Source organism: Macrotis lagotis, chromosome 1 (assembly GCF_037893015.1).
Source record: "Macrotis lagotis isolate mMagLag1 chromosome 1, bilby.v1.9.chrom.fasta, whole genome shotgun sequence".
NCBI classification, from domain to species: Eukaryota; Metazoa; Chordata; class Mammalia; order Peramelemorphia; family Peramelidae; genus Macrotis; species Macrotis lagotis.
In genome coordinates, this window is record NC_133658.1 from 759,251,533 (window position 1) to 759,268,647 (window position 17,115).

The 17,115-nt window shown below is 34.3% G+C and overlaps 2 protein-coding genes across 10 annotated transcripts in view; one reads left to right on the plus strand and one right to left on the minus strand.

The window, feature by feature from the left end:
• Positions 1 to 11,638, plus strand: part of LOC141508112 (N-acetylated-alpha-linked acidic dipeptidase 2-like) — a 112,004-nt gene extending 100,366 nt beyond the window's left edge. For all 9 annotated transcript variants that reach the window (XM_074216429.1, XM_074216430.1, XM_074216431.1 and 6 more), the window contains one exon: positions 27 to 11,638. In XM_074216429.1, the coding sequence (XP_074072530.1) occupies positions 27 to 216 (190 nt within the window). In that variant the 3' untranslated portion in view covers positions 217 to 11,638. The remainder of the gene's footprint in view (positions 1 to 26) is intronic.
• LOC141508114 (cysteine and histidine-rich domain-containing protein 1) overlaps positions 6,312 to 17,115 on the minus strand; it is a 30,867-nt gene continuing 20,063 nt past the window's right edge. Inside the window, exons 7-11 of the mRNA XM_074216440.1 lie at positions 16,154 to 16,224; positions 15,188 to 15,293; positions 12,832 to 12,951; positions 12,297 to 12,359; positions 6,312 to 12,168 (exon numbers count right to left, since the gene is read on the minus strand). Coding sequence (XP_074072541.1) covers positions 12,022 to 12,168; positions 12,297 to 12,359; positions 12,832 to 12,951; positions 15,188 to 15,293; positions 16,154 to 16,224 — 507 coding nt within the window. The 3' untranslated portion in view covers positions 6,312 to 12,021. The remainder of the gene's footprint in view (positions 12,169 to 12,296; positions 12,360 to 12,831; positions 12,952 to 15,187; positions 15,294 to 16,153; positions 16,225 to 17,115) is intronic.

Below are 17,115 nucleotides of genomic sequence, written 5' to 3' on the forward strand. Positions count from 1 at the left end.
CTTTGGTTTGTGACTTCTTTTCATAGGCACATCATCTTTGCTCCAAGTAGTCACAACAAATATGCAGGGGAATCATTTCCAGGAATCTATGATGCTATGTTTGATATTGAGAACAAAGCAGATCAACACAAAGCCTGGGAAGAAGTTAAACGACAGATCTCCATTGCAGCATTTACAGTTCAAGCAGCAGCAGGGACTCTGAAGGATGTGTTATAAGAAGAGGGCAGCAGAAGCCTCCACCCATGTGATCAAGCCACAAGCACCACTGGGAAGGAAACCAGAGAACACATCACCACCAGTTTAATCTATGATAACCCATGAAGCCATAGTTTAAACAAACAAAACCTGCATAACTGCTATTTTTATATGAGAGCTTTCTCAATTTAACTAATCACTAATTATTCAGAAATTCTCCCTCTTATGCCCAGCTGAACCTGAAGCTCTTTACATCTGCATAGTTCTGTTACATTTACATTAGCAGAAGCTAAAACAAAGATCTTGAAGCTATAGGAATCAATTTTGCAAAATGTAGCAAGTTGAAGTAGTAGCTACAATTCCTCCAACTTAATTCATGCTAGAAATCTAAATGAGAAACAGAAATTGAAAATTTTTAAGAGACACCACCATTAAATGGTATTCTAGTCTTCTAAGGGCAAATATATTGCACTAAGTCCTAATTACTTCCACTGAGTGAGGAATAACTTCTAAACATCTTCCCTGACAACAGTTTTATACCTTCTGCCTGTAGCCCTTCAGTAATGGGAAACTACTTTCTTCTGAAGCAGTAGGTTCATTTTCTGATATAATCAATTGTTAGGGATTTATTTCCTGATATAAAATGTAAATCTGCCTTCTTGTAATTTTCCCCCTTATTGTTCAAAGCTCTGTCATCTGTAATAACAGCAGTGTTTCATAATTCCTTCACACCATAGTCCTTCAGATAATTAAGGGTCAGGCCTTCAGATTTCCTTTCTCCTCCCCTGATTCTCAAGTCTCATGTCTTCCTCTCCCCCCACCCCACTAAACTAAAGAGCAATATTTACCTTTAGTTACAAATTCAAGCCAGTTTAGGCTCCAGCTTGTCAATGTCTTTCTCCAAAGAAACAGTACTTCAAAATGATCTGGCCAACGATCACAGTATGTTATTTATCTCTTTCTATTAGCTTAGTTTAAGACATTGGATGGGATTTGAAGATGGATCTAACACTGCCACCAAACCGTTGCAAGCCCTTATCACATCTGGACTATTGTAAATCCCTGCCACAAGTATTTCCCTACTCTATTCCATCCATCAGTCCACTGTGAAACTGATTTTCCAAAAGTGTAGAATTGGTCATGCCACCTCTCTATTTAATAAGCTGTAGTGGCTCCCATCACTTCTAAGATATTTGATATTTGAAGCCCTTCCTGACTTCATCCTTATCCTCCCCTCTCCCATTCTTCTTACATTGCTTCACATATTCTATAATCTAGGGACAGTGATCTCCCCACTATCTTAAGTATGAATGTTTAACAAAATAAATTCTAGGATTTAAAGAGCTAAAAAGTGGAAAAGAGATTACTTATTTTGTTTAGTCCCTAGAAGTAGAACTAATTACCATAGGTAAAATTAGTGAAAAAAAAAATATTTAACAATGAGAGTGATCTGAAAGTAAAATAGTATGCCTTAAGATACAGAAGGTTTTGGGGCATAGGTGGCATAGTGGATAAAGCACTGGTTCTGGAGTCAGGAGTATATGGGTTCAAATCCAGTCTCAGACACTTAATAATTACCTAGCTGTGTGGCCTTGGGCAAGCCACTTAATCCCGTTTGCCTTGCAAAAACCTAAAAAAAAAAAAAGATACAGAAGGTTTTTTTCCTCCTGGGAATTTTCTAAGCACAACATGAATAACCAGTTAACATTATGTTGCAGAAGGAACTCTTACTCATGCATAGATTGGACTGTGACCTCTGAGGTTCTTTAGAATTCTGATTCTGTTATCTTAAGCCACACTTGGAAAATATTTCTGCTACCATCTGTACTTGGGAGTCCTTTTCAATTCTGAGAGTGTTATTAGAAGGAAGGAAGGATCAGACTAACTCTGACTCCAGAAGAAAGTAAGACTAAAAGAAATTCATAAAATGATTGATTTTTCCTCTATGGGGAAAAACAATCTTGACAATTAGAATTGTCTAAACTATTAAATATCTTTTAAAATAGTTACATTAACCCCTACTCCCCAGGTAGCAGAGTTAAGAATCATAGATTAATATATTGCCAAGCGCTTTATACTAGATAACATCTAAAGTCCAATTCTCCCCAGGGTTCCCTCTAACTTCTCTGGAATTGCTCAGGTTGCCACACTGGAGGTCTTGCAGCAGTATAATGTGCATAACTCACCCCCTACCTCCGCCATCTAGATTCCAGGCTCTGAACCCAACTCCATATTGATGGGCTGAGGGCAACAAAGGTCATTACCCCTCCCTTCAGATTGGTGCTTTTTACTTCATCACTGTCGTGGTTCTGGTGGCACTCAAGAACTCAAGTTCTAGGAAGCATTCTAACAACAGAATAATCTAATCCTATGATTATCCTAGCTGACTTTGCCTTAGTGTTAGAGCCACTGCCAATAGTTCACAAGATGTAAGGTTTGAAAAGAAAAGCCATCCTGATGATTGGTCCATCAAATGGCAGGGTTGGATGTATGAGGATATTGCATTTTGCTACCAGATGACTACTGCCTGGCATTGGTAATGTTCTGTGGTTCCTGGCCTATGTGGAAGGAAGAGAAACTAAGGAAAGAACAAACTCATGATTAGTTCATTTGAGAGTCAGGTTAGGATATACGTGATTGTTGTTTTATGTTGCCAGATAGCCCAGGCCAATACTTGCCTGTGGTTGTGCATGTGGTTGGTTACTCCCTGATGGAGGAGGAAAAGTTAACAAGGAAGATCTGTGAGGAAAGGCCAAAATGATGATTTGCCAATTGAGGCACAGGATGCATGTAATTGTTGCATTTTGTGGCCAAATGTTGCCCATGTTGATTACGTACCATGGTGCCTCTCTGATCATGAAAGAACCAAACCCAGTTTAAGGCCAAGAGACTGTCACAACCAGACCAACTCCAGTAGTCTTGTTTCTTATAAATCTTATAAATATGGGGTGGAACTATTCTGGTAAAGGCAAGTGAGGATATATTTGCACAGCATACCCCTTATTATAAGAAACAATTTGTGCAACTCACACCTCCAATCATTTGGTTAGTTGATTGGTGTGGCCCTCTTCAATACCAAGGACTAGTAGTGGAGGTCCAAATCAAACGTTCAGCCTTTGAAGTTAGAATTTGTTGGAAACCATATAGATAGCTTCCAAACACTGACCTCAAAGGATGCATACACATATGTGATCCATTTTCTAGTTTTAAAAATAGTTTATAGGTCTTTTTTATCCAACATTTCAGAATCAAGTAAGTTTAAAAGATTTAGTTAAAAGGAAGTGTTGCCTCCATCCAGTTTATGTAAATAAGGATTACAGATTTGGAATGGCAGTAAGAAATGTTGCTCAAGATTCTTCATGTCCGTTCTCTTCCTTTGAGTATAAGAATTTAGGTGAATGGATAGAATACTGAACTCTTACAGAGGGCAACACAGTTCTTGCTTTGACCTAGAGGACTAGTATAGCTAAGGATTAAAAGGCTTTACCAACAGAAGGTTGACTTGACCCTTGACCCTTTGTATTTTACGTTTTTTTTTAAATTATAAGCAACAGGTAAAAGAACAAAGACATGGTTATTCCTCTTTAGTTTATTTCTTTTTCCTCAATGACAGTAGGAATTACATCAAGGCAAAAAGAGAGACAGATACAGAGAGATACAGAAGGTTCTAAGAATCCCAGAGTACTGGTACTCTCAATATACAATCTTATGCAATGATTAACAAGTGTCCTTTGCTGGAAAAACTTAATTATATCCAGATGAACATTCTTAACATAAATGAAACCAGAATGCATAAAGAATTTATGGAATGGCTCACATGTTCTGAGGATAAAGAAGTTGATAGGCATGACAAACAGGATCATGTGACTAAAGGGAAGAAGAAAATTATTTCATAGACTGCTTGCTTGTCTTAGGGCATTCATGGTGAACATAAGCAAATGTAAGAATTCTGCAGTTAAAGCCAGGAGGGGAAAAGTTTTTAAGAATAACTTAACTAGATTATATAAATTAAATGGAGACCTTGTCACAGGACTAGATGACAGGAATAATGACTTAGGCACTTTCTCTGACTTCCCTGTGTGGTTATACGTTATATATAATTAAATGTATATGTATGTGTGTAATATATGTAAATATATAATTATATATTTATGCATTATAAAGCAATGTATAATGTGCATAACTCACCCCCTATCTCTGCCATCCTGGAAAAGTAAACAGAGAACAAAAATATGTTTTTCTCCTAAAGATGCAGTGAGAAATACCATTAGGAGTGGGAGAATCCTCATTCTGTATCTGGCATGAGAAAATGAGGCAGTCACAGTGAGCTGTCCTTGAGTAGAAATTAGACCAATTTAAGCAGTTAAAAGAGATTATCTTAGGTAAAGGTAAAGCTATTGGATCAAGATATAAGACAAAAAGATATTAATCATTTTAATCCAATTCAGAGCAAATCAGAACATCACCCTCAAGATGCATTGGACCTCTTGCAGCCTGTGAAAGAGCAGGGCAGGAGTGTGCTCAACCAGAACTTCAGGGTGATCACTTCATGGAGAAGTTGCTTTAGAGCAGGTAACGAGCACCATCTTCTGGATAGAGCTAGAAAACAGGCAGGCAGTAACAACAGGAGCCATCAAAAAGAATTCATGCCTTGAGTGAAAGAGAGTGAACCAGGGAAAAGACCCCCACCAGGCCAGGAGCCCAAAACAAGAGCTGTGGAGCATGGCCCCAAGAGGAGAGGAAAGCACCACAGGTCCTCTAATTGGGTGGTACTCAGAATGGGAGCCTAAATATATAGGTCTTTGAGGAGTGTCCTCCTGGAAGGCAGCTCATCTCTTGAATCTGAACTCTTTCCAGATATCTGGGAGTGCTTTTTTATAGTGTAAATAACCTTGTTATTTGAAGTCTTGTATTATCAAGTGCTCATAAGGGGCAATTGTTTCCTCTGGGGAGTGTCAGATACTATAGTTTTGAGGTGCATTTTGATGTATGGTGGGCTAGAAAAATCAGAAGCCTCCTGAACATCCGGTATTCTTGCAATGACTTCATTGAAAAGTTGGGCATAGGTGAGAATGATGGAAACTATAGAATAAGAAATTAGTCAAAAATTGATTATTAAGAAGGCTTATGTATCTATTCTCAACAAAATTCACATGAATATTAAGAACAATAATAGTAAACTTTTATATAGTGCTCATTATGTGTGTCAGACACTTGTTTGATCCTCATAGTATTTCTGAGAGGGAAGTTCTCTTATTATTCGTATTTTACAGGTGCGAAAACTGAGAGGTAGATTGGCCTGGATTACATAACTATGAAGCATCTCAGGCTCAGACCTCTTATTACTAGGTCTTTGGTATTGAATTAGCCTTCCTGACTCCAGGTCTGGTGCTCTAGCCTCTATGCAACCTAACTGCCTCAAGAACAGGGCACCTGGGTGGAGTTGTTTAAGCTAGTTTAACTTCTTTACCCCAAGTCTCAAAATAAGAAAAGTGAAATATCTAGAATAAAGCTTCATCTACAAGGTGAGAAAAAGTCTTCAAGGTAAAACCCTCTCTAGGAGCAGCTAGGTGGCACAGGAGATAGAGCACCGGCCCTGGAGTCAGGAGTATCTGAGTTCAAATCTGACCTCAGACACTTAATTACCTAGCTGTGTGGCCTTGGGCAAGCCACTTAACTCCATTGCCTTGAAAAAAAAAGGTAAAACCCTCTGAAGCAATAGGGGAAGTGCTCAATGACCTAACCTCTCCCTCTCCCTGAGAACTCCCATTCTTGCCACAGATAGGCCTCCACAAACAACCTAGCAGGCCTAAACTTTATGCTGTAGCTCCCTGGTTCCTATCATTTCCTTTGTGATAGACAATGTGAATGCTCAAAGAAAGGAAGCCTAGAAATCTTCCTGCAGTTAGCCTTTTCCTGAAAAGGTTTAACCCTGGACTGGGGCCCAAATTATCATCTTAAGTTTGAGGCTGCAAAAACCAGCTCTTAAGAGCCACTTGTTAATGTCCATGGAGAGGACACTGCCAAAGTAAGTGAACTTATCCAACAATAGAATTATCATGCTTTTATTACACATACTGCCTTCTTCCCCTTACTTCCATTAGAATGTAAGTTTGTTGAAGGCAGATACTGTCTTGATACACAGAATTAATGTTTATTTCATGTGATTACAGTATATGAGGAATTTTGGAGACTGTGGATAAATTCACTTACCTTGGCGCAGGGTCCTTTCCATGGATTTACCATAAATGATGAGGCTGACACATACATTGCTAGGGTTAGCTCAGAATTTGGGAGTCTCCAAAGCAAAGTGTAGGATAGAAGTAGTGTTAGACTGGCTACCAGAAGGTCTACAGAGTGGTTGTGCTGATCTCATCACTGTATGTCCAAGTAGACCAGGTAGCCATGTCAGGAAACTGAATGGCTTCCATTTGACTTATCTTAGGAGGAAAAAGGTTCTGATGATCATCGGGCAAGAGAAGGTACTTGGATGACTGAGGTCTTTTCTTGAACAGAACCACCAAGCGCTCAAAACTAGGTGCAACCCTGAACGCTGGCCATGTTAGAATGCCGAATGTATCCTTGCCTAAAAGATTGTTTTACAAAGAACTCACGCAAGGCAAGTGTTCAAATTGTCAAAAGAGGCAGTACAAGGATACTTCTCTCTAAAGAACTGACATTGTGAGTGGGACAGGACCAGCCAGCATGGTGTGTGCCCACAGCAAAGAAAGCACAGTTCTTCATGAGCAAAGCAGAATTGCTATATAACTCCAAAGCAGCAAACATCCCACTCCAAATTTTCATATAGGACTATTTGTGTCCAACTTCTGGTGGCACCTACTGAGCTCATATTAGGTTGATCAGTCAAAAGTTGGACCCACTATAGTACCTTGATCCCAAGAGTGTTTGTCATTTGGAACTCTGAATGAAGTAAAGGATAACCAACTCATGTTTCATAGGAATGTTTAATGATAGGGTTGGGATTCATTGTGAATTGAAAGTATTAAGTTCTTCATACTTATAGATGGTTTCTACCTCAAGGTTCCTGGGTAAATCCTAGAAAATAAACATGTTTAACCTATATTTTGTCATTTTATTTTAACCTGTTTTTTTAAGGCTTACAAATGGTAAATTAAAAATTAAATTACATGCATCTTCCCCTTCCCTTAAAATCATTGAAACTCTTGGCTTTTTATACTTGAAGTGGTTGGTCAGTTTAATTAGAGCATCTCTGTAGGATTCTTTAAACAGGAATTTGTTATTGTAAAACTTTATAATAATGAAAGCTAATATTTCATTTTAAACGGCAATCTCCTTGGGACTGTTAGAAACTTCTCCCTAACACTGAACTAACATCTGTCATCCTCTAGCTTCATATATTGCTTGTAGTTCTGCTTTCTGGAACCAAGTAACATTCTGCTTCAGTGTTAAAAAGCCTTTCAAATATGGATAGCTATGGCCTGTCCATAAAATTCTCCAAGGTAAAATGCTGCAGTTCTCTAATGAACGTAATTGTCCTTTCATAGGACTGCATATTGACAGGTCAATTCAATTTTAATTCAGTGAAGCAAGCACATTAAACTGATAACTTGAGTTTGGGACTCAGCAACCATTTGAGGTTGAATAGGAATAACCACAGCAACCTGTTAGAACAGGATCTCAGTGCTTGGGGCATGTGATTTCTCTTTCAGTCTGTTTGGGCAGTGATTGTAATTAGGTCAAATTCTAAATAGTTGGTACCCTGAGAACAGATTATATCTGGGACCAACTCTCAGTATCCTACAGTAAAGTCATAAGGAGATAAAGGCCAAACCTATGATTTATCCCTTTACTTAACACAGACCAGCAACAGTTTAAGAGCTGCCTGGCCCAGGGGTCATAAGGTCAGCATCTTTTAGAAATGTGGTTTAAACCTGGGTTCTTCCTTGACTTTGGGCTTGGCTTTCTGTCATGCCATGTTATGCTGCCTCTTTGAGGGTCAATATACTAAAATAATTATATTTTAATGACTAGATAAAATCAGGAGCATAAATTTTTATTATATTGCTTCAACACACATAAGAAAGATGATGGTTGTTTAAAGTGAGAATCTTAACAGTTAACAAGTAAATAACTTATTCTTTGGAAAATACTCTTAAAAGGAAAAATCTTTCGTGAACCCCCCCATGTAGATAGACATTTATGCATATAAAATAAGACCAGTAATTGAAGTCCTCATCATAGGCGATAGCATATTGGTCTCACAAACTAGTGTTTGAGACACTCAACAAATATTAACTTTTCATTCAAAATGATCATTGAGTGAGAGGTAGGAGGAAAAGAATTATACTTAAGCATTATAGCATTTATTAGTCTAGGCCATAAATATAGGAATTGTAACTTTGAGTCAATTGATGTAACTTTAGTAATTAAACCAATAAATTGCTGAAATGATGACTTGGTAATTACCCTAAACTACAAAGGTAAAAGTTAAAAGATTTTTAAATCACTATAGGATATAGTTTTCTTACTAAAATTAAAAGTTCCTTGTCTTCACATTGATAGTAGACTACAGAAAAAGGGAAAAAATATTGAGTCTGAATGTTGAATTTCTCCTAAGTAAATTTCTGAAACAAAATAGGCATTTTGCTCATAGCAAAAAGAGGAATTAAAGTCTTGGATACTATACAATAAATACTGAAGCAGTTTTACAGTGCTATGTATGCCACTATAAAAACATAACAAAAAAATGTAAATATAAAACCCAATAAGCCAGATAACACAAGAGGTCTTTAAACTTTAACAAGATAGGATTGACAAAGTTATATGAATTAATGGCCATTTATAATAGGCCATTTCAGTTTACATTTTACTACAAATATTACAAATTCATTCCTGAAAAAGGAACCATCCTGACAAAATAGCCTTTAAACTCTTTAAGAGAACTCTCCATTTGAAAGTTTCATCAAAGGTGTAATGACAAAAGGAAAGCAAGTTGGTAAGGAAGATCCTATTCTTAAGCCACAAAAAGTATAAATTTTTAAAAAATTTCTAGTCATTTACTACTATTATTGAGTTGGCTAACTAATCTAGATAAAGGCACAAACCTAGGCTTGAAATTAAATGTATTCTTTGTTCTGAGACATTATGTGATCAATATAAAATAATATTTGTACCTATTTCCTTATTGGGATGGGGTGGGTGACAAGGCCAGACTAGGGATCTTTTAATAAAAAGATTAAAATAATGTTTGGAATCAATGAAAGGATTTACTTAACTTTACCTGTTGTAACTTTGTATATTCAAAGAAAAGTGAGTAATACTATGATTTTTGTGTCCAGGATCAACAATCAGAAAGTAATTGTAAAATATACAAATGTATAGCTGTAAATTAGTGAGGCTAATTCCCTTATAGCCACCCATGTCATAGGAATTTCAACTATAGTCCTTAGCAGGAACCTTTGGGCAAAATAATATGCAAATTCTAGGAAAAACAGGGTCAGTAAAACCAGATTTTAATAAAATATTAAAAAATACATTTGTAGTATTTCTATCATACTAAGTTTTTGAATATTGTTGTCTTATGTCTCTATACACAGTGGAGAAAGAATTCAAAATTGTAAATTAATATAGAATACAAACCATAAACTAAAGTATGGGCAATTGAAAAAAACAACCCAAAAAACCACAAGTTTACTGGTACTTTACTGCTACCATCATGTTTAGATAAAAGTCTAGTAAAACGTTTCTAACTTGGCAGATTTCTTAAATCTACATTTTATCAATTTATACCATTTTATGAATATGTATATGTACTCATCACATGCTGATAAATGCATGTTAACTTCATTAATAGCATTGTTCATGGTATAGGAAAATACAACATAGGTACATCCTACCTAATATTGACTAGTTCTTTGAAAACATTTTGAAAGTGAAAAAACTTTACAGGATCAGTTAGTTCCACAGGAACAAACATTAATGTACAGAGTTGAGTAATGTGGCAATTAGAGCTCAAGCACTACCTAAAATTGCTACCATCTAATTTGCTTCTCCCACAAGTTACAATGTCTTTGATTGCAAAAATGTCTGTCACAGCCCTGTTATTGTGGAAAATGCTTCTAAAGATCATTTCTGAATATGTTAAAATCCTCATGTTTACTAAAAATTCAATTTTTCCAAATTATATGATAGAAGATATTAGCAATCTAAAGATGCATGGTGATAACCTAATACCTTTGTATGTAATGAAATGTTAAAATTTTCCCAAATATGGTTGCCTAACACCATGATGGAGAGAATGTTAACATATACTTTAATTAGCATTTCAAATCTCCTTAAGTCAAATATATACAAACTTGCATTGTCTAAGTCTTCATGAAATATAAGCAAAAAAGATTCCCAAACAGGTAATTTTTATTAAAATAGGAGAAAAAAATTTTTAAAGGAAATATAAATTTCTGTGTTTGATTAGTCAGTCTGCAACATTTTTTTAACCAGATTAAGATCATCTGCCTAAAAGTTTAGATAATTATTATTATGGTCAAATTTCTTTTAATTTTTAAACTAATGCCAATTTCAGTTATTTTAACTAATGAATCCATAATATTAACACAATTTCAGAGATGAAAGGGACCTTAAAGAGGTCATGATCTAATCCAACCAAATATTTCAAAAGCAGAAACAAATTCCTTCTATATAACATTTCTGACTTATTACATCTCATAAGGCAGTGCATTTCATTTTGTAGCATGCACCTATGGTTCCAATTCTTCCCTTTAGAGTGACAGAGAAAAAAACTACTGCCTTCTACACAACAGTCCTTCAAGTATCTGAAGGCAGTTCTAATTTTTACCCTAACTCCTCTCCTTTCTAGGCTAAAAATTGCCAAATCTTTCAAAAATAGTTTCCAGTACAATTCACCAATCTGGATGGTGAATTCATACGGTATAAATGAATTAATAATTGTAGGTGTAACTCACACAAACACACACACATTAATAGAACTTTGAAATCTTCAAATAATCACACAAGAAAGTCATTTAACATAATTTTTATATAAAATAGTAAATCAGGACCAAATTGATACTTTCAAATTCTGTATGTCAACCCTTTCCCCTCAATTCCTGATGAATCTTTGCAGTAGCAATGAGACTGCTTGGTAAGAAATGGATTTAGTATAGGGAATTTTTGTGTCCAGGGAATTATTTTTGTGACAAACAACATACAAGTTCCTTTTTCATTACTATTCTCATTACCTCTAAGGATATCCTCCCAGAAAAAAAAATGTTCATCCCATTTTAATGGCCTTCTTACACCATGTGATGTGACTTGGGTAATTTGAAATGGAAAAAACAAATTTTTTTTCTGTTGCTTATAATCCCTCCCCTTCTCCCCACCAAAAATCCAAACACCTAATTAGAACTGAATGAGACCATTGTCTCACTGTACTAAAGTGATATGGGAATAAAAGAGAAATTGAGAAGAGTTAACACATGAAATGCCCCCTCTTCCTATTTCATTAACAAGACTATTATATTGAGAGGTATTGAATGATAGTAAGGGAAGAAAGAACTTTCTTTTACTGACTCAGGAATTTAAGTTCAATATTTAGATAGCAAAAACATTCCCATTTAGTCCAAAGGAACTTGGAAAAACTTTTGTTTCTAGGAATCTATTTTTAACTAGGTCTGGAATGCCATATTAATAACATGTATGGGCAGACATACATATGTGTCTATGTGTGTATATGATTCTAATAGCAAGTCACCACTTCACCACACAGTATTAGGAACTTCAAAACAGGCAATAGCTAACATCCCATCCCTCCCCCCCACTCCTTTGCTCTCAATCTGCTATATCTTCTTTTTTTTCATCTTGCATTTTGGGTGAAGGTAGTTCAAGCCTTGCCCACTGCATAGGTTCAGCTTTTCTCATTGTTATCTCAATCTTTGTGGCTGTCATATTTACGTAACTCCTCTTCACATCAATTACCTGGAACAAAGAGAAAAGAAGTAAAATCGAGTAGTTTTGAGATTCTAAGAGCTTCTACTTAACCAAGTCTTTATTTCAGGATTATAAATTTTGAGTTGATCAAAAAAAAATGAAAACTGAGTACTTACTCCCCATAATTTGACATTTTGATGAAATTCCTTTTCTCCTTCAAATACAATGTGGATATTTAACTAAAACAAAGCAGAAAAATATCAAACTGAATAATAGCTACTATCAAAACCAAACCTATTTGTGATATGTATTTAGAACACAATCTTTAACAGAAAATTTACAGAATATTTTAAATGAAATACAAGATATTAAATAAGTATCATTGTACCAGAAAGATTCTAAACAAATGAATACGGTAATTCAGAAAAATCATTTCAAAAAAAATTTCTCAGCCAAATTCCAGTGTAAAATTTAAAAATGGTTTTTCAAATATATCACATCAGAAACTAAGAAATATAAATCTAGTTACTCTTAATCTTCCTATGCTGTTAGATGGTAGTGACAAAACTTCAGATCAATTGTTTTATCCATTCTATTCCTATCTTTTTAGATTCAAAGTTGATTCTAAAGTAAAAATAAATTTTATTTTATTACAAAGCATAAAAACTAAAAGCAAAATATATAATTTACCAAACATATAAGGATACTCACCAGTGTACTATTTGCTTTTACATGACTAAGATCCGGAAGTGAATTTTTAGCATATACTGAGATAGTAACTTGACCTCCTGTCTGATGCCAGTCATGCCTACATGGAACAACTTTTTTCCCCTGTGATAAAGAGACACATTTTAAAAAAGTTATTATCTTATTTGATATCATATTAAAATAAAACATCTGAAAATTTTTTATTAAGGTCTTATGCTAACATTTCAGAAAATTAAGGAGAAAAGGACTTTAAAATTGTTTATGATTACAACAGGATAAAAATTATTAAAAGTTTTAATACAATCAGATGCAGCTGGTGAGATAGTAGACAAGAACACTGTGCTTGGAATCAGGAAGACTTGTATTCCATTTGGTTTCAGACACTGACTAGCTGTGACCCCTGGACAAATTAATCAAACCCTCTGTTTGCCTCAATTACCTCAAATGGCGATAACAATAGAACCTACCTCTTCAAAAGTTACTATGAAGAAAGCATAACCAAGTACCTGGCACACAGAAGGTGCTAGATGTCTATCCTCTCAATTCCTCCCCTTTTTAGATAAATTTAAATGTTTCTAGAAATATTTTAAAAATGAATTTCAATTTTCTCTAGGAAAATACTCTTATTTGCTAAGCTTCCAAATGATTTATGCAACCTTTGTCTTAAATTTTTGTCCTAATGAAATCAATAAATTTAAATCTAAGAATGCCATTTTCTTGGGAATATAACTTGTTATTTTAAGAAATGACTACATTTCTTGTGAAAATGTAACATTACATGATTAGTTTTTATTTTATCTTTTGAAAAATACTAATAGTACTCAGTTTTCCCACAAATTATTTATTCTTGAAAACCACATCATATAAAATATGTCTTACTTTGACACAGGAAAAAAAAGATATTGTCAAGAGCAAGGGGATTTGTTTTAAGACCTGGCTTCAGATTTATTTGCTGTGTGATATATAAACAAGTTACAGGTGAGTCTGAGTTTCGTAATATATAAAACAAGGATATTTATATTGTTTATGTTTCAGAGGATGATTGCAAAGAAAGTACTAAATGAGTTATCCATATGAGATGTAGATGGGACTTGCAATCCTAACCAAGCCCTCAACACTGAAAACAAAGCTATCAAGCAAAAATATACTTAATACAAACTTCAATACTACATGTACTATAACTTGGCTATACAAGGTGAACTCATGTACAGCAATTCATATGATCTAAAATGAATATTCCAAAATACAGTAACCATTTAATGACTTTGTATACTTTCTGACAATGTAGAAAGTATTTGGTCCAATGCTTATTTTTCTCTTAAGAAATTTCTTTACAGCAAAATTTTTATTCAAAACAAATCCATGTCATTGGAGCTGTAATTTTCAAAATTAGTTTAATGGTTTTACACTTTTTGCTACTATATGCATTACTCTCAAATTGTGGGGAAAGAGCATACCTAAAATAAAAATCTAAACTGTTCATGCCTTTGATATCATTCCTATGCAATTTAATATTACTTTGAGCAAGGAGGTCAAAGGCAGAAACAAAAATCCAATATATACAAAGATATTTACAGTCTATTTTTTGTGGTAACAAGAACTCAAAACAAAGTGGATCCCATTTGTTGGGCGCAGTTCAAATTTATGTATCTGAATTTAATGTTTTATTATTTTGAAATAAGAACAATCTGTGACAGTGGATCAAGATCTCAGTTGAGTAGCATCTCTAATCCATCATGGCCATTATGTGTGAGTCACTATAACTTCTTTGTGCCTCAGGACTATCTAGGTTTAGAAGTTCCATACCATTTACAGATCAGTGTTACCTCTGCACTAGTGAAATCCTAAGTCTATTTTGTGCCAAAGATAATGTCTACAGAAGTGTAAATGAAAAGATCACTTAAAAAAACACTGCCCTCCTTGAGAGAGAGGCAAAGTTGTAAATATTGTCAGATATGGATCACTGACTTGGTTGCTTCTGCATAACTGTAGCTTTGTTCCAAGGAAGAATTCAATTTCAGGCTGGCAAGATGGGGGTAGTGGGGTGGTGGTCAGGATATTATATCCAGAAATTACTGTGTTGGGGAAAGTCATCAATGAAATTTTATTTAAAAAAAAAAGACAAAAGAAACAGCAAACACTGAAAGTGTCTAAGAAACATACCACATATAACTAAAAGAAGAAAAAAAAAATTAAATATTAAAAAACCCCACATTCTACATCTATATATTTTATGTTAGTCAGGAAAACTGTTTACCTAAAACTTTTAAGAATAAGTTTAAATAGGTCACAGATCACTGATACAAATTTCATTTAAAGTATTCTGATATTGAAAGACATGAAAGCAATATCTACTTACAGCATCTTTTTTTGTCCACAAATGCTTTCCTGTTGTACATCCTTCTTGGGCCAAAAAAGTATTAAAATCAGAAGTTTTTCTCCTGCAGCAGCTCCAATATTTCATCCTTTAAATGACCAAAATTCCAAAGGTAAAAGTTAGACATACAATAAGGCAACAAAATAGTACTTACACTTAGCAAAATTAAGGTAGCAGTAATCAAATAACTGATAAATCCCGAATATTTAGATATATCATACTTCAAAAGATTTTAAACTTAAAAATGTATTCATATTGGTTAATCATTTAAAAATAATATTTATATGGGGACTTCTGTATGTATATATATATGAATTTCATATATACAACAGCCTGTAAACAGGCTATATGAAAATGACCCTTAAAAATGTTTACTTATATAAAACGGGAGGGGGGGGTTGCTGTTAAAAATCATTTTCTATAAAATGAACTAGATTCTTCTCTGTTTACTCTTATTACAACATTTTGATATTTGCTGGATGTTCCTTTAAAACATTCATTTCAGGACACAGAACAGAAATCTTGCTGCAAGCAATGAGAAAAATTCCAGGCTGGCTTCAGCAGGTCTTTTTTTTTTGGTCTTTGTTTTTGGTAAGAGCATAGCACTGATTTCTATTTAAAACTATTATGCAGTGGCATTATGATAGTACCTCGACTTTTTTTTTTTCTCTCCTGTCACTTAGTTTAAGAGTCTAATATTGACCTAAATAATTAGGGTCATTTAAACAGTGCCTACTCTAATACTACAAAAGGGGTCATGAAAATTAGCTAAATCTCGCATTATAAACATTATTAAGCAGCAGTTAGCAAGAAATGAAGTAAAAGTATAATGAAAATGATCGTATACTTTTAGAGATTTCTGTTGAATAAAATGATAACAAAAGATAATTTTAAAGGAGATACTTGATTTGTATAGGAAATACGATGCTTAAGTTTTGTCAAGCTTACCCTTCATGGAAAATAGGGACTCCGGAATGAAAAATACAAACTTCTTCTATACTTTGTGGACCTTGGTAGGTCTTCGGAGAAAGGGAGGGGGAAAAAAAGAGTTCAAAGTGACAAATGAAAGGCAAGTATACTATTTTAAAGCATGTATCATATAAAAACCTATATTAGTAATACACAGTACTCAAAATTAAATGCTGAAAATATTTAAAATAGTTATAAAACATTTATCTTTTTATTCTAGGAAATCAGAATTGCAATTTAATAATAAAAAATTAGAAAATATCCTGGATGTAGTAATAAAATTAGAAAGTATGACTGCTGTTAATTACATTTTCTTCAATCTATGATACTTATATATACACAAATCACCCAGAATTCCTAAAATGGTTGTCTATTTTCAGCCCTGAAACATTAAAAGTGTCATAAAAATGAAAGGCATTTGCTGATTTCATTAAAATAGTCAACTACTGTCTAACTATCATAAGTGTCTGAAAGAAGTAGCACTGGGATCAAAGTGCATCTTTAAGATTTAGGTAAAAGCCACATGAAATGTGAGGAACTGGGCAAGGTATGAGGACTTGAGCAAAGAAGGGGGATAGTCTTCCAGAGTGTCTTAGGAAGTAGATTAAGGCATATTATATTAATACTAAGAAGAAAATGCAAAAGTTACTTTGAGAATATGTCAAGTATATCCCCTTTGATGGTGAGAAAAAATTTATGCTTTTTCATATTTTCATAAAATATGCCTATAACCAATATTTTCTTCATTTAAATATCCTTTTTCTGCGATCCCATATGGAAGATAAATTTGTACATGCTGTTTTTATGTATCAAATACAATGATGTTAATAGATTGATAAAATCTTTTTGAGGTTGAATAAAGGTATGCCTCAGAGGGCAGGATGTGCTTAAATAAGATTTATGAAAGTCAAAGTATGTGAACAATATTCTATAAGCTAGAG